The sequence below is a fragment of the Nycticebus coucang genome, chromosome 9, assembly GCF_027406575.1.
Source record: "Nycticebus coucang isolate mNycCou1 chromosome 9, mNycCou1.pri, whole genome shotgun sequence".
Lineage (NCBI taxonomy): Eukaryota > Metazoa > Chordata > Mammalia > Primates > Lorisidae > Nycticebus > Nycticebus coucang.
In genome coordinates, this window is record NC_069788.1 from 53,906,987 (window position 1) to 53,927,217 (window position 20,231).

General features: G+C 39.7%; 1 protein-coding gene across 6 annotated transcripts in view; it reads right to left on the reverse strand.

Annotated features, from left to right (window-relative positions):
• Positions 1-4,585: 4,585 nt before the first annotated feature.
• CARMIL1 (capping protein regulator and myosin 1 linker 1) overlaps positions 4,586-20,231 on the reverse strand; it is a 346,904-nt gene continuing 331,258 nt past the window's right edge. The window contains exons 35-38 of one of the 6 annotated variants that reach the window (XM_053602591.1): positions 18,887-19,081; positions 15,141-15,281; positions 12,161-12,310; positions 4,586-5,662 (exon numbers count right to left, since the gene is read on the reverse strand). In XM_053602591.1, the coding sequence (XP_053458566.1) occupies positions 5,526-5,662; positions 12,161-12,310; positions 15,141-15,281; positions 18,887-19,081 (623 nt within the window). In that variant the 3' untranslated portion in view covers positions 4,586-5,525. Of the gene's footprint in view, positions 5,663-12,160; positions 12,311-12,645; positions 12,671-15,140; positions 15,282-18,886; positions 19,100-20,231 lie in introns of those variants that run through there. The other 5 variants (XM_053602590.1, XM_053602589.1, XM_053602594.1 and 2 more) reach the window with 5 other exon arrangements.

Sequence of the window (20,231 nt, forward strand, 5' to 3'; positions counted from 1 at the left end):
CCTGGGCAACAGAGTAAGACCCTGTCTCAAGAAACAAACAAAAAAAGAACTTTCAAAACAAATTTTGAGGGGTGGAGCAATATGGCAGACCAGAAGGACCATTAGGCTGAGCTCTCCTAGTGCAACCAGGGAAGGGGAGAGAACTGGGCCATTTGGTGCAGGGACCTTCCCTGCAGTTGTAGCTTGAGGTCCACGTGAGATGGTGATATACTGGATACAGTACATGAACTGGAGCGGTGGAGATCTGACAAACTAGGCAAGTTTTTGAGAGCCAGAGGGAATAGCTGGCCTTTCCATGGAGGTCTGGGAATGGGAGGAAGCCTTTCCGCAGTTTTCAGTTCTTAGGGGAAGCTGCACATTGAATGTAAGGCTTGGAAGAGTGGATGGATCTGAACATGGCAGGCAGGTTTGAGTGGATTTGCCATTGGTTTGGTGGCAGGTGAGACAGCCATACTGGGAAGGTCTCAGCGGCCAGGGGGCTGCCATTGTGCGAAGGTCTCAAGGAGGTTATGAGGGTGGGCCTCTTATTGGGGACCTAAGGCTTGGCCTTTCCGTTGCACCTGCTGGGATCAAACCTCCACTCGAGATAGGCTCAGAGACTCCTGAACCCCACAGGAACTACTGTCAGAGGGCACTGCGAGACATGCCTCTGAAGGATTCTGGAGAGCTTTAAGATCTCAACCCAGCAGGGTTTGAATGCTGAGGAAACAATAAGGCGATCACCATGGACATGGGTAGAGTGCTGTGGCGTCACAGCTCACAGCAACCTCAAATGCTCACTTGGACTCTTTGCTCTAAGTGGAAGCATTCTGCCTTTACACTCCCTTCCTCTGAGGACCCGAAGGAAGACAATGAGAAGCCTGTTGACCCCTTGGAATCAGTCTGGGAATGTCTCTAAAATGAGCTTCTACCTGCCAGAACACCTCCCATTCCACAGGGCCAGTCCCAGAGCCCCTCCTCCATGGGTAAGGACACCCCAGCAGGAGGTTTCCTGTGATTTCATCTCGAAATTCTCTGCAGGGGTTCACTGCTGTAAGCTCAAGCTTTTCTTCTCAGCAGTGGTTTTTCTGCATCCAGGATTCCCTGACCACATAGTTAGCAAGTCAACATGTCCTCCACCCTGACAATACTTGTCTTTGAGATAATTCTTTCCTTTGTACCTCTAGGAACTAAGGTTAAAGATTGTGCTTTTACTGTCAGGAGAAACCTCATGGTCAATGTATCTCAAGGGAGGTGCAGAGTTGTGCCTAATCCTGAAAGTAGTGGCTTGGTTGTGGATGCAGGAAATGTACATACACAGGGTTAAGTGATAGCCTCATTTTGAGTTAATGCAAACTGCAATTAGAAACTATAGATGGATTATCCTAGTTCTAGTCAAATTTGCAACCCTGCAATAATGGCAAGGCCAGTGCCCTTGAAGAAAACAATTTAGCTCTACTAGTTTTGAAAAAAATCTCTTGACTAGGGAGAAATTCTAATTCATGAGACAGATTTTCAGTGTGGATTATAAAGACGTAACTCGCTCATCATCCTTAATCATCAGAGAAATGCAAATCAAAACTACTTTGAGATATCATCTAACTCCAATAAGATTGGCCCATATCACAAAATCCCAAGACCAGAGATGTTGGCGTGGATGTGGAGAAAAGGGAACACTTCTACACTGCTGGTGGGAATGCAAATTAATACATTCCTTTTGGAAAGATGTTTGGAGAACACTTAGAGATCTAAAAATAGATCTGCCATTCAATCCTATAATTCCTCTACTAGGTATATACCCAGAAGACCAAAAATCACATCATAACAAAGATATTTGTACCAGAATGTTTATTGCAGCCCTATTCATAATTGCTAAGTCATGGAAGAAGCCCAAGTGCCCATCGATCCACAAATGGATTAATAAATTGTGGTATATGTACACCATGGAATATTATGCAACCTTAAAGAAAGATGGAAACTTTACCTCTTTCATGTTTACATGGATGGAACTGGAACATATTCTTCTTAGTAAAGTATCTCAAGAATGGAAGAAAAAGTATCCAATGTACTCAGCCCTACTATGAAACTAATTTATGGCTTTCATATGAAAGCTATAACCCAGTTATAACCTAAGAATAGGGGGAAGGGGGAGAGGGAGGGGAGGGAGGGGGGAGAATGGGCGGAGGGAGGGTGATTGGTGGGATTACACCTGTGGTGCATCTTACAAGGGTACATGTGAAACTTAGTAAATGTAGAATATAAATGTCTTAACACAGTAACTAAGAAAATGCCAGGAAGGCTATGTTAACCAGTGTGATGAAAATGTGTCAATGGTCTATAAAACCAGTGTATGGTGCCCCATGATCGCATTAATGTATACAGCTATGATTTAATAATAATAAAAAAAGACGTAATCTCTATGTAAATTGCCCCTAAAAGGAAGCTACAAATTCAAGTTATTATGAAACAAGATTAAAATCTGACTTGAGACTAAAAAATACTGAAATGCAATCTGTGGTTCTCAAATGCCTTCCATATTTAGAGCCTTGGTGATTTCGATGGTAGTGTAAGACAGCGGTCAATAGTCCAGAACTCTGGGCTAGTGATGGTCATTTGCACAGAAGCGGAATTCCCCCCTTCTCCCATGTTGGCATGTGACACAAACATTGGATAGCCAGCCCTTAACAACTTAATCATGGCAGATTAAATTAGGACCCATTTTAGTGAATCAAGCCTATTCCTGCCGTCAGCTCTGTGATGTGGTGTCACTGAGCTGAGAGAGGCAGGAGGCTGTGGTGTTAGACTGATGCAGCTCAGGGAGCAGCAGAAAGCCTGTATGCTCCAGCTAGAGAAGAGAGGCCACCTCAATGCATGGCATTTAGGTATAGTTTTGCTTCATCCAGTCAAAACTCAGGAGAGACAAAAAAAGAAATTAAAATGGTTAAGATTTTTTTTTTAAGAAAGGGCTGCGCATGGTGGCTCACAGCTGTAATTCTAGCACTCTGGCAGGCCGAGGCTGGTGGAGTGTTTGTGCTCAGGAGTTCCAAACCATCCTGAGGAGAATGAGACCTCATCTCTACTAAAAATAGCCAAGCGTTTTTATGGTGGGCTCCTCTCTGCAGTCCTGGCTACTTGGGAGGCTGAGGCAAGAGGATCAGTTGAACCCTGGAGTCTGAGGCTGCTGTGAGCTAGGCTGACACCAGGGTACTCTATGCAGGGGGATACAGTGAGATTCTGTCTCAAAAATAAAATAAATAAATAAATTCTTTCTGTTCCATTGTCTGTCTCCCTGTGCTGGTTTTAGCATTTGGGTCAAGAGATTAGGGTTTGGGCTAAGGAATTTAGGAAAGTAATTTTCTATTTGGAGTAACTTAGGAAAAACAACCTCAATGTGGCAATGACAACATTGAGGGTCTAGAAAACCTCTACTGTTTCTGCAGCACCTTTTAAAGAAAGTAGCAATTAAGATCAGCATAACAATCTAAAGCCTCCCAACCAGGACTCCCCACTGGGGCTCCCTGACAAGCCACAGAAAGTGATGTTGGTTCATGATCTTGCTCTGAGGGGAAGAAGAAAAGTGGAGTAGAGCAAGAAAGAATAAATGCCATGATTTTTACTGCAGGGCCACATTTAGGCAGCACTTTCAATCTAGCAAGTAAAAAAAGTGTTAAACAAAAAATCCTTTGAAGGCCACCTCGATTTAGGAGTTTCACACTCGGGATTGAAGACACATGCAACTTCTCTGTTGAAAAATCAGGGCTGTCCTACCTACTGGGATTGTAGCATGCAATTCTTTTCCTTTTTTCTCTGCAAAAGAAAATGTCTCACTGTTTTCCCTTCAGCTGCAAAATTATTTTCTCTGGGAATACTATTTTTTGCAAATGGAGCATTAAAATGAAGAGTCAACAAAATGAGCTGGATCGTATGAGGAAATGAGTTAACACAGCACAGGGTCAAAGTCATGAGACCGACTTTTCCAGGCTGTTCTCCTCTTCCTAAAGAACCAGGTATCCACTATCCCCTTCCTGAATTTTTAGTGGCCACTTTTTAATGGCAATTGACTTCTCTCCAACACACAACACATGACTGACCAATTGCTGGCCAATGGTCTAGCCTATGCTAAGTAGACCTTAACTGAACATATTAAAGAAAAATAAAATTGGAAAATCAGCCTGCTCAATAGTCATATAATGGATGCATCCCCAAAACAAATAGAAGTGATACCTGGATTATTTGGGTTCCTGGGGTTAGGCATAGTTCTCTCCACTTCCACTGGTGCTGTACACGGGTAACAGGAATCAGGTGGCATCTGGTTTGTCAAAGTCCCAAAGAACCTTGAGAAGTCAGTAAGTCCACAATCTGCCTTGAGGGTATCTTTGTTTGAAGGACATGTCATAGATTCTAATAAATCCTTTCAGGTAAATTTTATCTTTTTTCCCCATGGTTAAAACAGGCAGTGGCATTAGGAATTTACATTTATTTTGAAGGCAATGGTTCCCAGATCCATTATCTGAGAGCTGATTATTCTACATGTTGGAAACAAAACCAAAGTTCAACACCACAAGCCAATCCTATGTTTTAAAAAAGTAACTGGAAAAGGTCAACATTCCACTTGTAAAATCATTTTATTGGTATAAATATACATATGAATAAAATACCTTCGGCCTATAATGTAAGTGAATATTTGTGAAATGTGTTATAAAGAGTAGTATTTTGATTTTTTTTACAGGTGTCAAAGTATTCTCTCTTAAAATCACACATTAAAAGCTAATATGCAGACAGAAATTAAAGGCCTTCAAAAACATGAATATTCATAAAAGCTCATTCCAATCAACTATATACATTAATCTGGGCACATGGCAGAATCAGCTGTGGGCCTCTCTTACTCTGTACTTAATAGCTGTGCTCGCTGATGGTATGCAGAGGTCACCGACCAACTTTAAATGTACAATTCCACATCAGGAAGGAACAAGTTCCCCATGGGAGAATGTAAAAACCATACCCAAGATCTAATATATATAATTTATACAAATTATTTATTAGTGTGCTCTGTTAATATAATTACAATGTGCAATTGCATACATCAAGAATAAATTGCTATATCGAATCATGTGCATATTTGACACAGGTACATTCGGCAGTACCCTCATGGTCTGCTGGGTGGTGTTACTTGTGTGAGTGTGTGTCCAGTTACTTCATTTACCTCTCAAAACTCATCCTGCAGGGCAATCGGTAGCTGCCTCAGAAAAATTCAAGTAGGGCCCAAGGAATAATTGCTGGCTTTTGTTAAAGGCATATGAAGGAATGTTTAGAAAGCAAACGCCACGGGTTGGAGGAAGACCAAACAAATGTACTTCAATTACCAAGAAATGGATCTGTTTCTATACTGCAAGGCAAAAAAAAAAAAAAGAAAGAAAGAAAAAGAACAGAATAAAGCACCAGGAAAAAAATGGAAGAAGGCCTGGGAAGAACAGGTGTTGCCCTTGGCTCCCCTCTGCGGGCTAACAAAAGCACCCTGCCCAGGAAGACTTCTGCAAGGGTGACCTTTACACAAAAATAAACTCTTTTTCTGCTTCTTCCCCGGAGTCACTAGATTTGCTGCCTTGATGGCCATCTTTACTGGAGGACCGCTGCTTTTGTTCTTGATACTCCTGGGCCGGCTGGCCCCAGCTTCTCCTTGCAACTAAAATAGAAAGGGAAGTCACTCAGTTTCATGCAAAGCTATACCAGTGGCCTGAGGCACTGTGGTAAGAGGCAGGATGCCTGAAAAGCCAGGCAAAGGGAAGGGTTCAGGATTAATTTTCTCAGAAACCAACTTGCCATTATGTTTAGAGGCTCCAGACAGAAAATTAAAACAAAAGCAGAAACAAATTAAAGCAAGAAAACACACAAAAACCAGTCTATGACAGGGTGAACCTATCATAGATGGGGTCCAGAATCTGAGGACCCAGACGGCAAGGCTGGTAGGGGACAGAGGGGAGATGCAGGAAGGAGGAGCGCCTTTAATCTGTTCTGTGTCAGTGATGCCTTCTGTTGCATGGTGGTGGGGTTGCCCCCTTAAACAGCAGAAAGGACAGGGCAGGCACGGGCTTGAAGAGGCGCTGGCTAGACAGATGTCCCATTCGATGCCTTCTGCAAATTTAGGGCTGGTCATCCCTGCTTTGGAAGCAGGATAGTAGGAAAGGCCCCAAGAATCTTTGCCAGACCATTCTGTGGCTCAGAAATCCTGTTTCACTCTCTAAGAGTACTTTAAAGAATAATGTCTTATGAAAACAAATTAAATACCATGAGATATTCAACCCTTTTGGAATCAACCTCCAAGTGAAAGAATTACCATTACTGTTGCCTGTTCTGATTACATATAAATGTAAAGAATCCTCTGAGACCTTACAAAGCACGATGGGAGAATCACGATGGAACTGAGCCATTGTCATGTGTCACGTACTCTGGGTTTTGTTATTGTTACTCCTCCCAACTATTTTGTAAGATATGTTTTACCTGGATTTAAAATAGACCTGCCTCTCTCAAAAGCCTATGTTCTTTTCAACTATACCACAGCTTCACTGCTCTGATACCTTGAAAAAAGTTCAGATGCCATACTCCAGCATAGCTATCAAGGGTTATTAAATACTACTCTACCTGTCTATTGTAAAGACACCACGTGAGCTAAAAATGCCAAGCACATACACTTTGTGTGGCTTGAAGAAAGATGCAACTACTTGAATATTCCAAAGAAAAACACATTGTGTCAACCCTGAAAAAGCTGTGGGATTCATTTGATAGTTCTTATCATTTTGATCTTTGCATTCTGCTGAAAAACTCATCTTGCCAGGAACTAGCTATTTAAATATTTAACCCACTGTAGAGTGTTTTAGGAAGTAAAAGTTCCTTGACTCTGTAGTCAAAATGCAAGCATAATAAAGTGCTTCTTTTGCCAATTGGGTATTAAAGCCAGACTCTGATCTCTAAACAATAAAAATTTAAATTTTTGGTTAAGGATATGAAATGGAAATTACACAAAATTCTGAAAGGAAAAAATTCTTTCATGAAATTAAATAATTTTTTTTAAAAATTTGACTTCATTTTGTCCAATAATTTCAGGCAAATTCTCAGATTGGGGGAGAAAGCAACAAACAAATATTGCAATTGATTTCTACTTTTGAAGCTTGCATTTGGTGAAAAAATTATATTGGTCCTTTGAAAATGGTTAATAAGCCAGGTTTGAGAAAAAAAAGTAAATAAATTTTTATAAAGATTTTCCCCTTTGTCACAGAGCCAATTTGATACTTAAAGAGTCCTTTAAGTATGAAGAACAGGGGGAAGAAAGATGTCTATCTTCATTATGAAGATGATTTATAATAAATCTAACTTCAAGATAAGAGCATTACTTGTGATATTTGATAGAAAGTTTTTTTCATTCTGAATTAAAACCAAAACAAGTTGTTCCCATATAAATGGATTCAAAATAAACTTTAAACTCGACAGTTTCAAGGGAGAAAATAAATGTGGTGAATACATTGCTCATTTCTCTTCGGAGCAAATATATTTGTTCTAATTCCTAGATAAAAACAACAATCAAACTTATTTATCCTTCCCAATATTTTAGCTTCCTTGTCTAATTAAGGTCTAGTTCACATTACATAATGTGACATAAAAAGATGAGCATTTTCTGAAACTAGAGAAATTCATGTGATCAAAAATGTTTGATCTAGAAAAAAACTGAGATAACCCTATGTCACTACATCATGCGACTACATAGAAACCCAACATGGGACTCTTCCTACAAAAAAGCAGACTGTCCTCCCGTCTCCACATGTTGATTCTTTTGAGTCACTGACCCTGGGCTTCTGAGTCTTCTAGGACTGGGGGCTATAGAGGGCAGCAGCAGGGAAATGACGAGGATACAGCAAACATGAACAAATTAATACCCTGGTTTCTGGGTTGGTGACATGAAAGCAAAAACCGCAATTTATCCAACATAGTTACTAAGAGGAAAAATGGCCTGTTCTTTCAAGAGGGTTGTCAAAGCATTTCACTATGTGGTAACATTATTTAAAAATACATTCTAAGTATTTTCACCTTCATTGACTAAACTCTACCAATTATGAATGTGCATGTGATAACGACACGGAAGCTAAAATATTGGGAAGGATAAATAAGTTTGATTGTTGTTTTTATCTAGGAATTAGAACAAATATATTTGCTCCGAAGAGAAATGAGCAATGTATTCACCACATTTATTTTCTCCCTTGAAACTGTCGAGTTTAAAGTTTATTTTGAATCCATTTATATGGGAACAGGCTGGTATGTCCCTAGTATAATAGGTAAGCATCATTTATGGACAGAAATCTGAAGGATAGGGAGATCAAGGAATTAAAATACATAGCTAATGTGTTGAGTTTGGAAGCCAAAGTTCTCAGACTCCCAGGCTCCAGCCTTACTAGGCCAGATCCCTAGTACAAACAACTTTACAGTGGAAATGTCCTTTGTCAAGTTTATTTCTGAGCTCTAAGAAAGAGCTATTTGATTGTATGTAATTAAGGTGCTATTTACAATAATATTGAAGTAGGTGTGGTCAGGCTTCTATTAAAGGATGGTCTAAAGAGAATTATGTCTATTTGAAACTTAAAACTGCAGAATTTATTTGTAAAATATTCATTCATTTTAAAATTCAGACAGATCTCCCTATAGGCAGCTTGATTTTATGCAGGGGAAAAAAAAAATCAGATTATTTTACAAATACCTTTTCAGAACTATTTGTACAGTTCAGAGTGCTGGAGAATCTCTATGCATGTATGTACACACATATTTTTCACCATTCCACATACCATTAAAATTAATTAATGGTAGATACTTGAGTAAATGAACAGGTAATTTATTCAATACAAACACTCCATGTATCTTCACATCCTGTCTATAGTGGCAACAATTGGTGCAGAGAGGCTCAAAGGTGAAATCTGTATTCTTGAAGATGATTTGACTTTGTATATATATGTGCTAATTTTAAAGCTCTGACACATGCATATAAACTCAGAATTAGAGATTCATATGAAAATTTGATATTTTCTCCATTATAAGCTGAACTGACATCCATATCTTCCAGGAGAAAAACACGATGATGACCTTAAAATAGTATTCAGTAGTCAGCTCTGATTTTTTATACTTTGTAGCAAGAGCCCAAAAATGCCAACCAACTGTTAAAATTTATCTTGTATAACTCACATAGTAGAACTTGGATCTGGTGGGAAAAATAGAACAGAGCACTCACTGGCTTACAGACTATAAGCTGCAGCCAAGTATTTGTTGGCTATAGTCTGGATTATGGAAGAAGCGAGTGATATATAAAAGGAATCTCAGAATCAGATGCCCTGTACAAACAGGATCCATTACAATGTACACAAAGCCGAAACCAACTATTTTCTTCAAGAAAACAAGATATATTCTAACAAAAACATCACAATTTATAATTAAATGTAGAAAGGAAATGATATAAAACTAAAAAGATGCAGTTACAAATATTTCTAGAAAAAGATATTAAGCATTATTACACAAAGTAATAATTAGGATAAAAATATGCAGCATGCTTTGAGAACAATAGCCTCTGTTTGTTTCACAAATGTATGATTTGGGAAATTAAGAAAGCTGTTTTAGTGTAAACAAAGATGTTATTAGAAGACTCAAAAGAAGGTACACGCAACGGTTTAATAGAATGGCTCTGCTAAATGCTATTTTTAAACCAGAAACTATTCAGAAAGCAGACTGCTATACAATTCTCAAAGGTGAAGACAAGGGCTAGGAATCGGCACTAACAAAACAAAATTAAAATGTTATATATAAAATTACTTTAATTGAAGCTTCTGTAAAAATTACTTTTGGATGCCTACCATTATTTCAAGAAACCAAAGCAAAAAAGCAAATACAAGATGGTCCTATTTAATTCCATCGAAATTTGACATGGCCCATCCCAATGAGAATAAAGCTAAAGGAGTCATGGAAAAATCTGGGACAGACACAGAATTTCTTCTCCTCACCTTTCTATAATTTAGGTTATCTCTGTGTCTATTCTCTTTTTACTCTAACTCAAAGCCTTACTGTAAGATCAATGCAGTACTGGGAAGGAGGTGTCTCTGTGTGTGTTGTAAGTGTTTTTAGTGACCTCTTCAAGAAGGAAGACTGCATCATTGACGCTTTGTTAATAATCAAGAAATATATGGCTGGGTGCAGTGGCTCAATCCATAATCCTAGCACTCTAAGAGGTCTATGCAGGTGAATTGCTTGAGCTCAGTAGTTTAAGATCAGTGTGAGCAAGACAGAGACCCCCAGCTACTTGAGAGGCTGAGACAAGAGGATCGCTTGAGCGCTTGAGCCTAAGAATTTGAGGTTGCTATGAGCTATGATACTGTGTCACTCTACTGAGGGTGACAAAGTGAGATTCTGTCTCCAAAAAAAAAAGAGAGAGAGATATAAATCAATTGATATAATAGTTCAAATGTAAATTTCCAGAATCTAGAAACACCTATGTAACTTCAGATGCCTTAACAAAAAATGCAATAGATATTCTGGCTTAATACAATCTCAAAAATAACTCCACCTTTCTTCAGAAAGTAAATGCCATTTACTATGACTGAAGATAACAGATTTTCTTGACACTATCAGAGAAAATTGCTTGTAGAGAGAAGAACTCTGTTTCTATAAACAAGTCTACTACACAAGAAATAAAAGTGAAGGGCTAACTCAGCTGGTTTATTCTAAGGCAGGTGCTACCTGGTCCAAAGAGAAGTTCTTTTCCTTATGTGACCTATAGACCTTGCCTTATGTCCTGAAGGACATCCTTATCCACCCTGTCATCTAGCTAGTATGTGCCAGAACACCAGGCAAGCAAGCACACAGTCCTTATCCCTTGGTATTGATTGAGAAGGCAGGGTCCAAATGCTGTTGCTGGTGGGTAGTTGGTGGATGCTTTTTAAATTCTATTATCAAAGAAGGTTCTTAAAGGTTGATAATTATCAACTAGGTTGATAATTCCTAGTTGAAGTATCATAACTCATTGGGCTGTTAAATTGTGAGGTAGATCATAGGACATTTATTATTGATAATAAAGTACTAACATTTAAGAATGGTTTATTCCTTTGTAAGGAAGACAAGTTATCCCTATAATATTGTCACTTCCACTAACTTGTATTCTGAAATGCTTTCTCAGGAGGCAGTTAAGTGCATGGAGTTATAGCTACAATGCTGGGCCATGCACCTAATCCCTGGGAGCCTAACTACACTCCCTGATAAAGTTTTACAGGAGCACAAAAAAGTCTAATTCCAAAAGCAGAAGTCCTTTAAGGAAATCTCACATATCACAGTATTTTATATTCTTTAAAGATACTATGATTTCCTTTAAAAGATTTTTGGAGTCAATTTATAAAAAGTTATTAACCAGGAAATTGATAAATAGGTTAGTCACAGAAAAGGCATTTCCTCTCTGAGTTAAGCAATGCTTGTTCTAAAATGTCCCATAGGAGGATAAAGCTGATTTGAAATCTGTCTTCTTTTTATCTTTTGGGAACATTATAGAATTTACTAGTGGGCCAAATGGAAGACAGAAGTCATAGCCTAAGTGCCAGAAAATAGAATAAATTGTTCTTAAAGGTTAATAAATTAATTGGTGCTTTTTATTTCTCACTAAAGGCCCACAAAATATTCACTGAGAGATGACGACCCAAAGTCTTCATTTAGTGAGCGGTGTTTTAGTGACCCTTTCCTAAAGAGTGTAAGGATAGCCAATATTCTCCAAGGATATAAGCTCTATTGTTCTAAGAATGTTTTATCCAATCTCAGTTGAAACCTAACAGAAAAAGTCAGGATATAAAGGAAGAAAATAAGAAGCATGACCCCAAATATAAAAACAACCCCACATGATCACAAAAATTTAAGGACAAGTCACCAAAGTAACTTAATCCTCCTCATAAGTATTTCTGATCTTAGATTTTAAAGACAATATTTTTTGCCCCAAATGGAAGGACCATCCTGTTGCCATGCAGAAAAACTAAACCAAAAATAACAATACTCTGTTGTACGACTAATCCCTGACCGAGTCCCATGATAAGAAGGTACTCAATTAAAGTTCATTTTTGTTAGTGCCAGTTCATAAGCTTTGGGTCAGTGGGGGATGATAATCGAAGGCTCTAACCATTTGTTGGCTGTGACTTCCTGTGCCCAATTGCATTCACTTCCTCTTCTGCAATGATGGAGTACAGTTTTGAAGGTCTTTTCCCTCTACTGGAAGGCTTGAGATTGTCATGATCTGAATGTCTTTTGTAATAATCTCCTCTTTGCACTACTGAGGAAAAGGGATTCATTTTACCCTTTATATTAGTACATACATCAATGTGTTGACATTAATATTAAAAATATTAATATTAAATGAAATATCAGCTTACCCACCCCACTTAGGATTCAAGCAACCTACTGTGTTGGTCCTGAGCAGATACATCATTATCTACAGAATTCAACAGCCAACATTATGGAAATGTCGTGCAAAATGAAGTGAGCTCTGAGTCTGCCCCAAAAAGGTACTAACAAAAAAAAAACTCAGTATTACCATTTTGATTCCACAATGGAGTAATGAAAACCACATTCACTATGGAATAATCCAGAAGAATCATAGCAATTTACCTGTTTCAGAAATTAGTTGGGCACGCTAGTCCAAAGGGAAGCGCAGAAGAGGGAAATGAAGTAACCAGCATGAATATATATAAGAAAACAGAAATGAACACAACAGAAACAGTTCATAAAGATCAAGATGGAATATACAAGTTGCTACCATTCCTAAGGCCCCCTAGTGGACAAGCTGGTAAATAAACTAAGGTCAAACTCTTACCACATCTGACATTTACAGACTGTTCTCAGACTACATGTGTATTTTCAGTCTAATTTCAATACAAAGTGATAAATGATCCCTGTGATTAGCTTATTCTGGATCCCAGATGGGAAAGTCACAGTCTCCATCACTCAGCCGCCCTACCATCTGACTAGAAAGAGGAGAGCATGATCCATTCCTTTTATTTGCTACTGGGAGGAGTGAGAAAGGGAATCAGACATCTAACCCTGAGGCTCTGAAATATTTGGGGAGCAATACATCCTAACTTCCTGGGGAAAAAAACACAACTTTTTCATAGTAATGAAAAGCCTGCTAGTGGTATCCAGTATCTCACCCACTTTGTCAACTAGAGAGGCTTCCTAACACACATTGTCACTTGTGGGGGGAAGATCCATGTATAATTTTCATGATATCTGCCACAACAGATAAACAAAAAAAGTTCTCACATAATTCACACACAGCCTGTAGGCCATGGGCTGGACACCCCTAACTGGGCATCTAGAAAACATCATTTTTCCGAAATATTAAAATAATTATTTTTTTATTCAACCTTTTGAGGTTTTTCTTTTGTAACTCCTTTAATGTTTTGATTGCTTTTGATGAGATGAACATTTCCACCTAACACCACTACCCCATCTGCCCTTCTCTTTTCTCTCTATCTAGCTTCTTTTAGCTGCCTTGAAAGTAAAGGCATAAGGTTAGTAGTTTCAGAAAGTAAGAAAAATAAGAGAAGAAATGAGGGAGGAGCTGAATGGCCAGAAGTGAGCTGTTAGGGGACACTTGCTGGAACAGGCCACTCTGAACTGACACCACACAGTCTTCCAAAGGCTTCGCCTGTAACGCTGACCCCCATATTTGTTTACTTGGTGTGAAACAGACACCAGCTGCCTTTTGTGGCTTTAGTTTCTTTTTCACAGAATTGACCAATTCTGGTCAAAACCCCACTTTCTTTTATTTATAGCCAATAGATGGGTGAAGCTTCTACCCACCAAATAAATCTGCAAGATGAAGATGAGAAAATAGACACATGTTATTTTCTTTTTTTTGTAGAGACAGAGTCTCACTGTACCGCCCTCAGGTAGAGTGCCGTGGCGTCACACGGCTCACAGCATCTTCTAACTCTTGGGCTTATGTGATTCTCTTGCCTCAGCCTCCCGAGCAGCTGGGACTACAGGCGTGCGCCACAACGCCCAGCTATTTTTTTGTTGTTGTTGTTGCAGTTTGGCCGGGGCTGGGTTTGAACCCGCCACCCTCGGCATATGGGGCCGGCGCCCTACTCACTGAGCCACAGGCGCCGCCCTATTTTCTTAATTTCTGAGTACTGCAGACAGTACTCAGCAACACTTTCAATTAACTTCAACCCAAGACTTTTATCAATAAAAGAAAATAGGCCAATATAGGAAGATGCCAGAACCAGAGAGATCAAAGAATTTTAAAGTGTCAAATAAATCTAAAAGAAAACATGGCAACTCTAAACCATAATGAAGATGATGACTTGCATGGCTCTAGAATTTCTTTATAGGTAGGGCTTAGAAATAGTATTTATATTACACTTTATAGTAGGACAGGAGCCAAATCAATTGTGCTTTTAAAAGAATGGGGGAAGAGGGCGAAAGGAATGGCCCTGAGTTGAAACCAGTTATCATCAGAGGTGCTGAAGCCACAACCATGCCTAACCTTTGATGATAACTGATCACAACTCAATCTGATTTGGGATGAAAGCAGTCAAGTCACAGGATTATCTTGCTGTGCTCTTACCGCCAGCAAATCAGGAGGAAAACAGTTCAATGACTTCAAGGATGTCCATGCAGGTGCCACACTTTTTGAGAATAAGGAAGGTTTGACCTCATGGCTGAGTGAGCACATGCAGGTGAACAAGGTCACTCAGGTCTGGGTGAGCAGCTCCTAAACTTTAGCAATGGGGATTTACCCCAACTAGGGGAAGATTTTCTTGGAAATAATGAGACCTAGAGATCTACGGGTGGTGCCAAATAGGTCATAAAATCATGTTTAGGAAGCTCCACACCTACTGGGAACCAGTTCAGGGACATCTATTACTAAATACTCTTGGCAAAGCAGTTAAACCTCTGGGATGGGTATCTCGGCTTTGCTTTTCCTTTTCACTAAGATCTAATATTATCAATTACGTTGAATCAGGTTTCTGAAATAAGAAATTACTTTGATTCCAAAAATCTAATCTAAGAGATGCTGACTCAAGGATTAATTCCTTTCTTTTGAAATGGCCCTCGTTGGGGAGAGCTAACTCAGAGGGGGGGAAAAAGGAACTTACCTTCCTGGGGAAATGTCCTGGGACTTGGCTGGGGGCTACTCTGGTTATCTCTCTCCTTGTCTGAAGGAACTTTTCTCAGGACAGGTGGAAGAAGAGCAACTTTAGGGGAACTCGGGCCAGGTGGAGAATCTGGGATGTCCTCTATGGAGACACAAGCACATGAATCAAACTGTTCCATAAACGGGATTCCAAGAACACAAACACGGTAAATATTTAAATACAAATGATTTATTTTTTAAAAAGCATTATAGAATTTTTCTGGGCAAAAATTAGTTTTGTGTCTCTGCTCAGGGAAGTAGAGACACAAACCACAGACAGAAAAATAATGAATACTTATGAAAGGTTAAAATCTGCAGATATGAATCTGTCCTGCAGATACAGACTTTCAATGATCTAATATTTGAAAATTAGATTGTAAATGAAGCACATGTTCCTTCTGTCTCAAACAGAAAGGCAGTTTGGTTTTCTTAAAATATGTCATATTTATAATCCACTGACTATATCTGTTCTCAAAGTAAAGTAGTCACGATATACATGCATACATAAATGTATGTGTGTGTGTGTCTACTGCATGTATATAATAGTACCTACATACACATCATGACATCACTAAGAATGACCTAGAATCACGGACTATAGGAATCAGAAAGGACTTTGATCAAGGGACAAATGAAGAGATTAAATGACCTGCTAAGCTAAAAAGATGACAAAATAGCTAGGACTAGAATTCTAGTCTATTAATACCAAAGCCAGTGTGATTTCACTCTAATTGAAAGAATTGCCAGAATGTCACTCCTTTCTCTGCATTGTTACCAGCAAGGTCATTATCAAGTTGGTATGAGTGTCATGTGTATAAAAGACAACCTATAGCCAGGGTCTCACTGGTCTTATACTTCTAGTTTGTCTCCTACTTGCTTCATTATATAAACGGGGATGTGATAAGACACGTGAAGATAACACCATCTATATTCACAATCTCTTAGAACTGTGGTGGAGGGGAAATGAGATAGCGTATTTGAAAATGCTTGATAAACTCTCAAACTCTACAAAAACATCAGTTGGTTAACATAATTCTTGATATACTAAGTGCTACGAAATACATGAATACTTTTAGTCAACAAACTAAAAAGCTTTTTGCAACAGAACAGTGGGAATTCGGCTAGTTTTATATTCAGCATTAGAAACTGGAGTCAAAATACAATTGTCCCCTTTTATTTGCAGGAACAATGTTCTAAGACTGCCAATGGATGTCTGAAACCAGTTATAATACTGATATGTTTATTGCTACACGCATACCTATGAAAAAGTTTAATTTATAAACTAAGGCACAGTAAGAGATTAACAATAATAGTAATAAAATAGAGCAATTACAATAATACGCTATAATAAAAGTTACATGAATGTGGTCTCTCTCAAAGTATCTTATTATGCTGTACCACAAGTAACTGAAAACACAGAAAGAGAAACATTGGCTAAGGGTGACTACTGTCCTCTACAAAGTAGGTCAGATTCATTGCCTAAGAGCTATTTCCTCTCTTCAGACTAGAGACACACCTAGCTGATGAAGATGCTAGGAGCAAGTCTCCTTTTTGGGTAGTTACTTGCTTTCTATAAAAAAATTAACAATTTTCTTGCTTTCATTCTCTCTACTTCTTCTATTAAGGCACATCTTATAAGCACAAATATTTTTGTGTTCCCCATCATAAAGAACTTTGATTTGTGAAAAAGCTTGAGTAGGGCGGTGCCTGTGGCTCAGTTGGTAGGGCGCCGGCCCCATATACCGAGGGTGGTGGGTTCAAACCCGGCCCCGGCTGAACTGCAACCAAAAAAAAAAAAAAAAATAGCCGGGCGTTGTGGCGGGCACCTGCAGTCCCAGCTACTCGGGAGGCTGAGGCAAGAGAATCGCTTAAGCCCAGGAGTTGGAGGTTGCTGTGAGCTGTGTGATGCCACGGCACTCTACCGAGGGCCCTAAAGTGAGACTCTGTCTCTACAAAAAAAAAAAAAAAAGAAAAAAGAAAAAGCTTGAGTAGAAATTAGCAAGTCCTAAGTAGTTTATATTAGAATTAGTTCCTTGAAATAAGTTAGGGTCCCCTTTTCTTTGTGGCTTCTCTTTGGAGACTGTTCACTGGTTTTTTCAAGGGACTAATGGGTTGTGAAGACCCGGGAATATCCATCAGGCTGGTAGCTCAGGTAGAGAAAGGAATGTATGAGAGAAAATGGGAATGACCCACAAGTGGAAGGAGTTTAAAAACACAGGATACTGCCTTTTTTCTCATTCGACCCCAGTCATCTGCATATTGATAAATTATGAGCCGGGCATCCTACTTTATAATACACATGCCCATGGGGGAGAGGTGCGCAGAAGGGTGATTACCATGACAGGCAGCAGAGTCACAGTATCTGGCTACTAGTCACCAGTTGTGGGACTCTGTCCCTCATCTATAAAATGGGAGTAGTGACGAGGACACTGAGAGTTCATCCACATAAAGCGCTTGGAACGGTGCCTGGCATAGAGTTACTGCTCAATTAAAACTAGCCAGGATACTGATGCTGGTGATGAGGAGGAGGAGGAGGAGGATTTGACTACGTATCATTAAATAATCTGACTATGGATCTCTAGTCTTGTTTGCCTAAGTTTTAGAGAGGAATAAAGGGAAGAGGTGAAGAGTTGAAATGAGGTTCATTATATTACTCACTCTACTTTTGTAAATGTTTGAAAATGCCTATAACAGAAAGATTAAAAAAAAAAAAAGCCCTAATGTGGTTTTTTGTCTGAGAGAATAAAGCAGAGCCTAATCCATTTTTAATATCTTTAACTTTCTTCTGTCATCAGATTTTCTAAACTGATAGCAAACATTTTTGTCAAGGGCCCAAGAGTACAAACATTTTGGCTCTGCACCCTGTATGGCCCCATCTGAATTACTCTGCCCTGTCGCTGTGGTGTGGACACAGCCATAGCATAAACAACACTGCATAAGTGGTATGACTGTGTCAGGTAAAACGTTATTTACAGGCTCAGCGCTTGTAGCTCAGTGGTTAGGACGCTGGCCACAAAGACTGGGGCTGGTGGGTTTGAACTCAGCCCGGGCCTGCTAACCAACATTGACAACTACAACAACAACAAAATAGCCGGGCGTTGTGGCGGGCACCTGTAGTTCCAGCTACTTGGGAGGCTGAAGTGAGAGAATTGCTTAAGCCCAAGAGTTTGAGGTTGCTGTGAGCTGTGACACCACAGCACTCTACTGAGGGCGACACATGACACTATCTCAAAACAAACAAAAAAAAAACGTTATTTACAAAACCAGGCCCATAGTTTACCAAGTCCGTTTACCAGACATGCTTGTGCTTCCCCTACTTGTGCCTCTCACTCTTAAACTGCAGCTTTTTAGAGGGTCTAAACACCTGCAGACAGATTTCAGAAAGTGAGGTCAAGTACTGCAGATGGGGCAACACAGCATAAGGCTGATTTTCCTGTCTTGCCCACCAACAAACCTGTAGCCCTAAAAGCAATGACAGTCTCAGCGCCCCTAGCTGTACACAGTGGGTCTCAAGTTGAAAAAGACATCCCCCAGCCCTCATCATTCTCACAGCTCCAACCAAGTCTCCCATGATCCCCTCTTGCAGAAGAAGCCCCTGTGCCCACCCTGTTCACCAGCAGCTCTTGAAACCACATGAGGAACTCCATCCAGCTGGCCCAGGGAAGCCCCCTAGGCAGGATGAGACTCCCTGACCAGCAAAATCCTTACCAGGCCTTGAGGTGGTTCTTGGTTTCTGTGGAATGATGGGCCGTGCTGCCAGGGTGGGTTTGGGGGACTGCAAAGGAGGCTTCGGGCTGGTAGGCGTGCTGGAAGAGCTCCGAGACCTGGCGCCTCCTTCCACCTTGGGCTCTGCTTTGGCATTCTTTTCTGGGGATCCCAAAACAAAGCGGTTCTCTGGAAGACCTGGGTGTAGTTTAGGCACTAAAATTAAAAAGCACACTCTTTTACCTTAAAAATCAAAAGTCAAAGAAACCAGTGATTTGAAGCTAGAAGTCTGGTACAAACTGTTATACTCATTTATTGTCATTTCTCATCACAGACATTTTTGAACTGAAACATGCTCCTCTAGTATATTTTTAGAAATATAACCTGCAGGTGAAAGATTAAAATTCTTCCTAGAAAAGCAATAGACATGTTGGTGCTTTCCTGATCACCCGTGAATATTCCAGAGATGACAAGCTTTTCATTTACTAGTGTACAGCTCCTTACTCACATACAAAGGAAAAAGTGGTTCTTAATGCATTTGAAGCCTCCAGGTCTTTCTCAGATCTGGCAGGTATAAGCAAGTGTAAGGGCCTTAGTTCTGGATGCTTATCAGGGCTCTGGCTGAAGGTTCTGAGTCAGCCAGGCTATGCTGACAGCCACAATCTCACATTTGGTGAGAACGGCTCCAGAAATGTCATCCCATCCCTGCTTCTATCCATATTGCTGCCTTAATTTAACCAGACAACTGGCAAAAATAAGCCAGTAAAATGTGATTTATTGTCCAACTCTTACTGCATAAAGATATTATAGCTAAGCAAAAGAACTTTAAACAGCAAAATGAGGATTTCAACACACAATATGTGAGTTACTATCCAGTTTCCATCTCAGGTTATCTTATTCTTTTATTATACCTAAAATGTCAGAGGGACAAAACAGACTTATTTCCGGCATATTCTAGCTGCAAGGGAAGAACATTCCTGACATTACACAAGTAGCCACTCATCTTTCATGGGGATGAGTGGCTACATGGGGAAGCTTCTTTTTAAAAACATCAGCCATGTCCTCATTCAACCCCTCCTTTGCCCAAATGCCCACAATTTAGGAGTTTTCAATGAATAAGAAATCAAAAGTTTCTCCCTTTTGTTAATGTGAAAAGGTGTCCTGCCCAGGTACAAAGTTACAGTGAGGGGGAGTGTGCCCCCAGGTGGAGCTGGGGCAGGTGAAGGGCCATGTGTTTCGGTGAGAGCTGAAAACACATAACACAGCCTCTCCACTCTAATGTACCTTCTCTATCAGTCACATGTGAATAATGAAACCTTTTCCTAAAAGGGTGATGGCAATGGCCTGA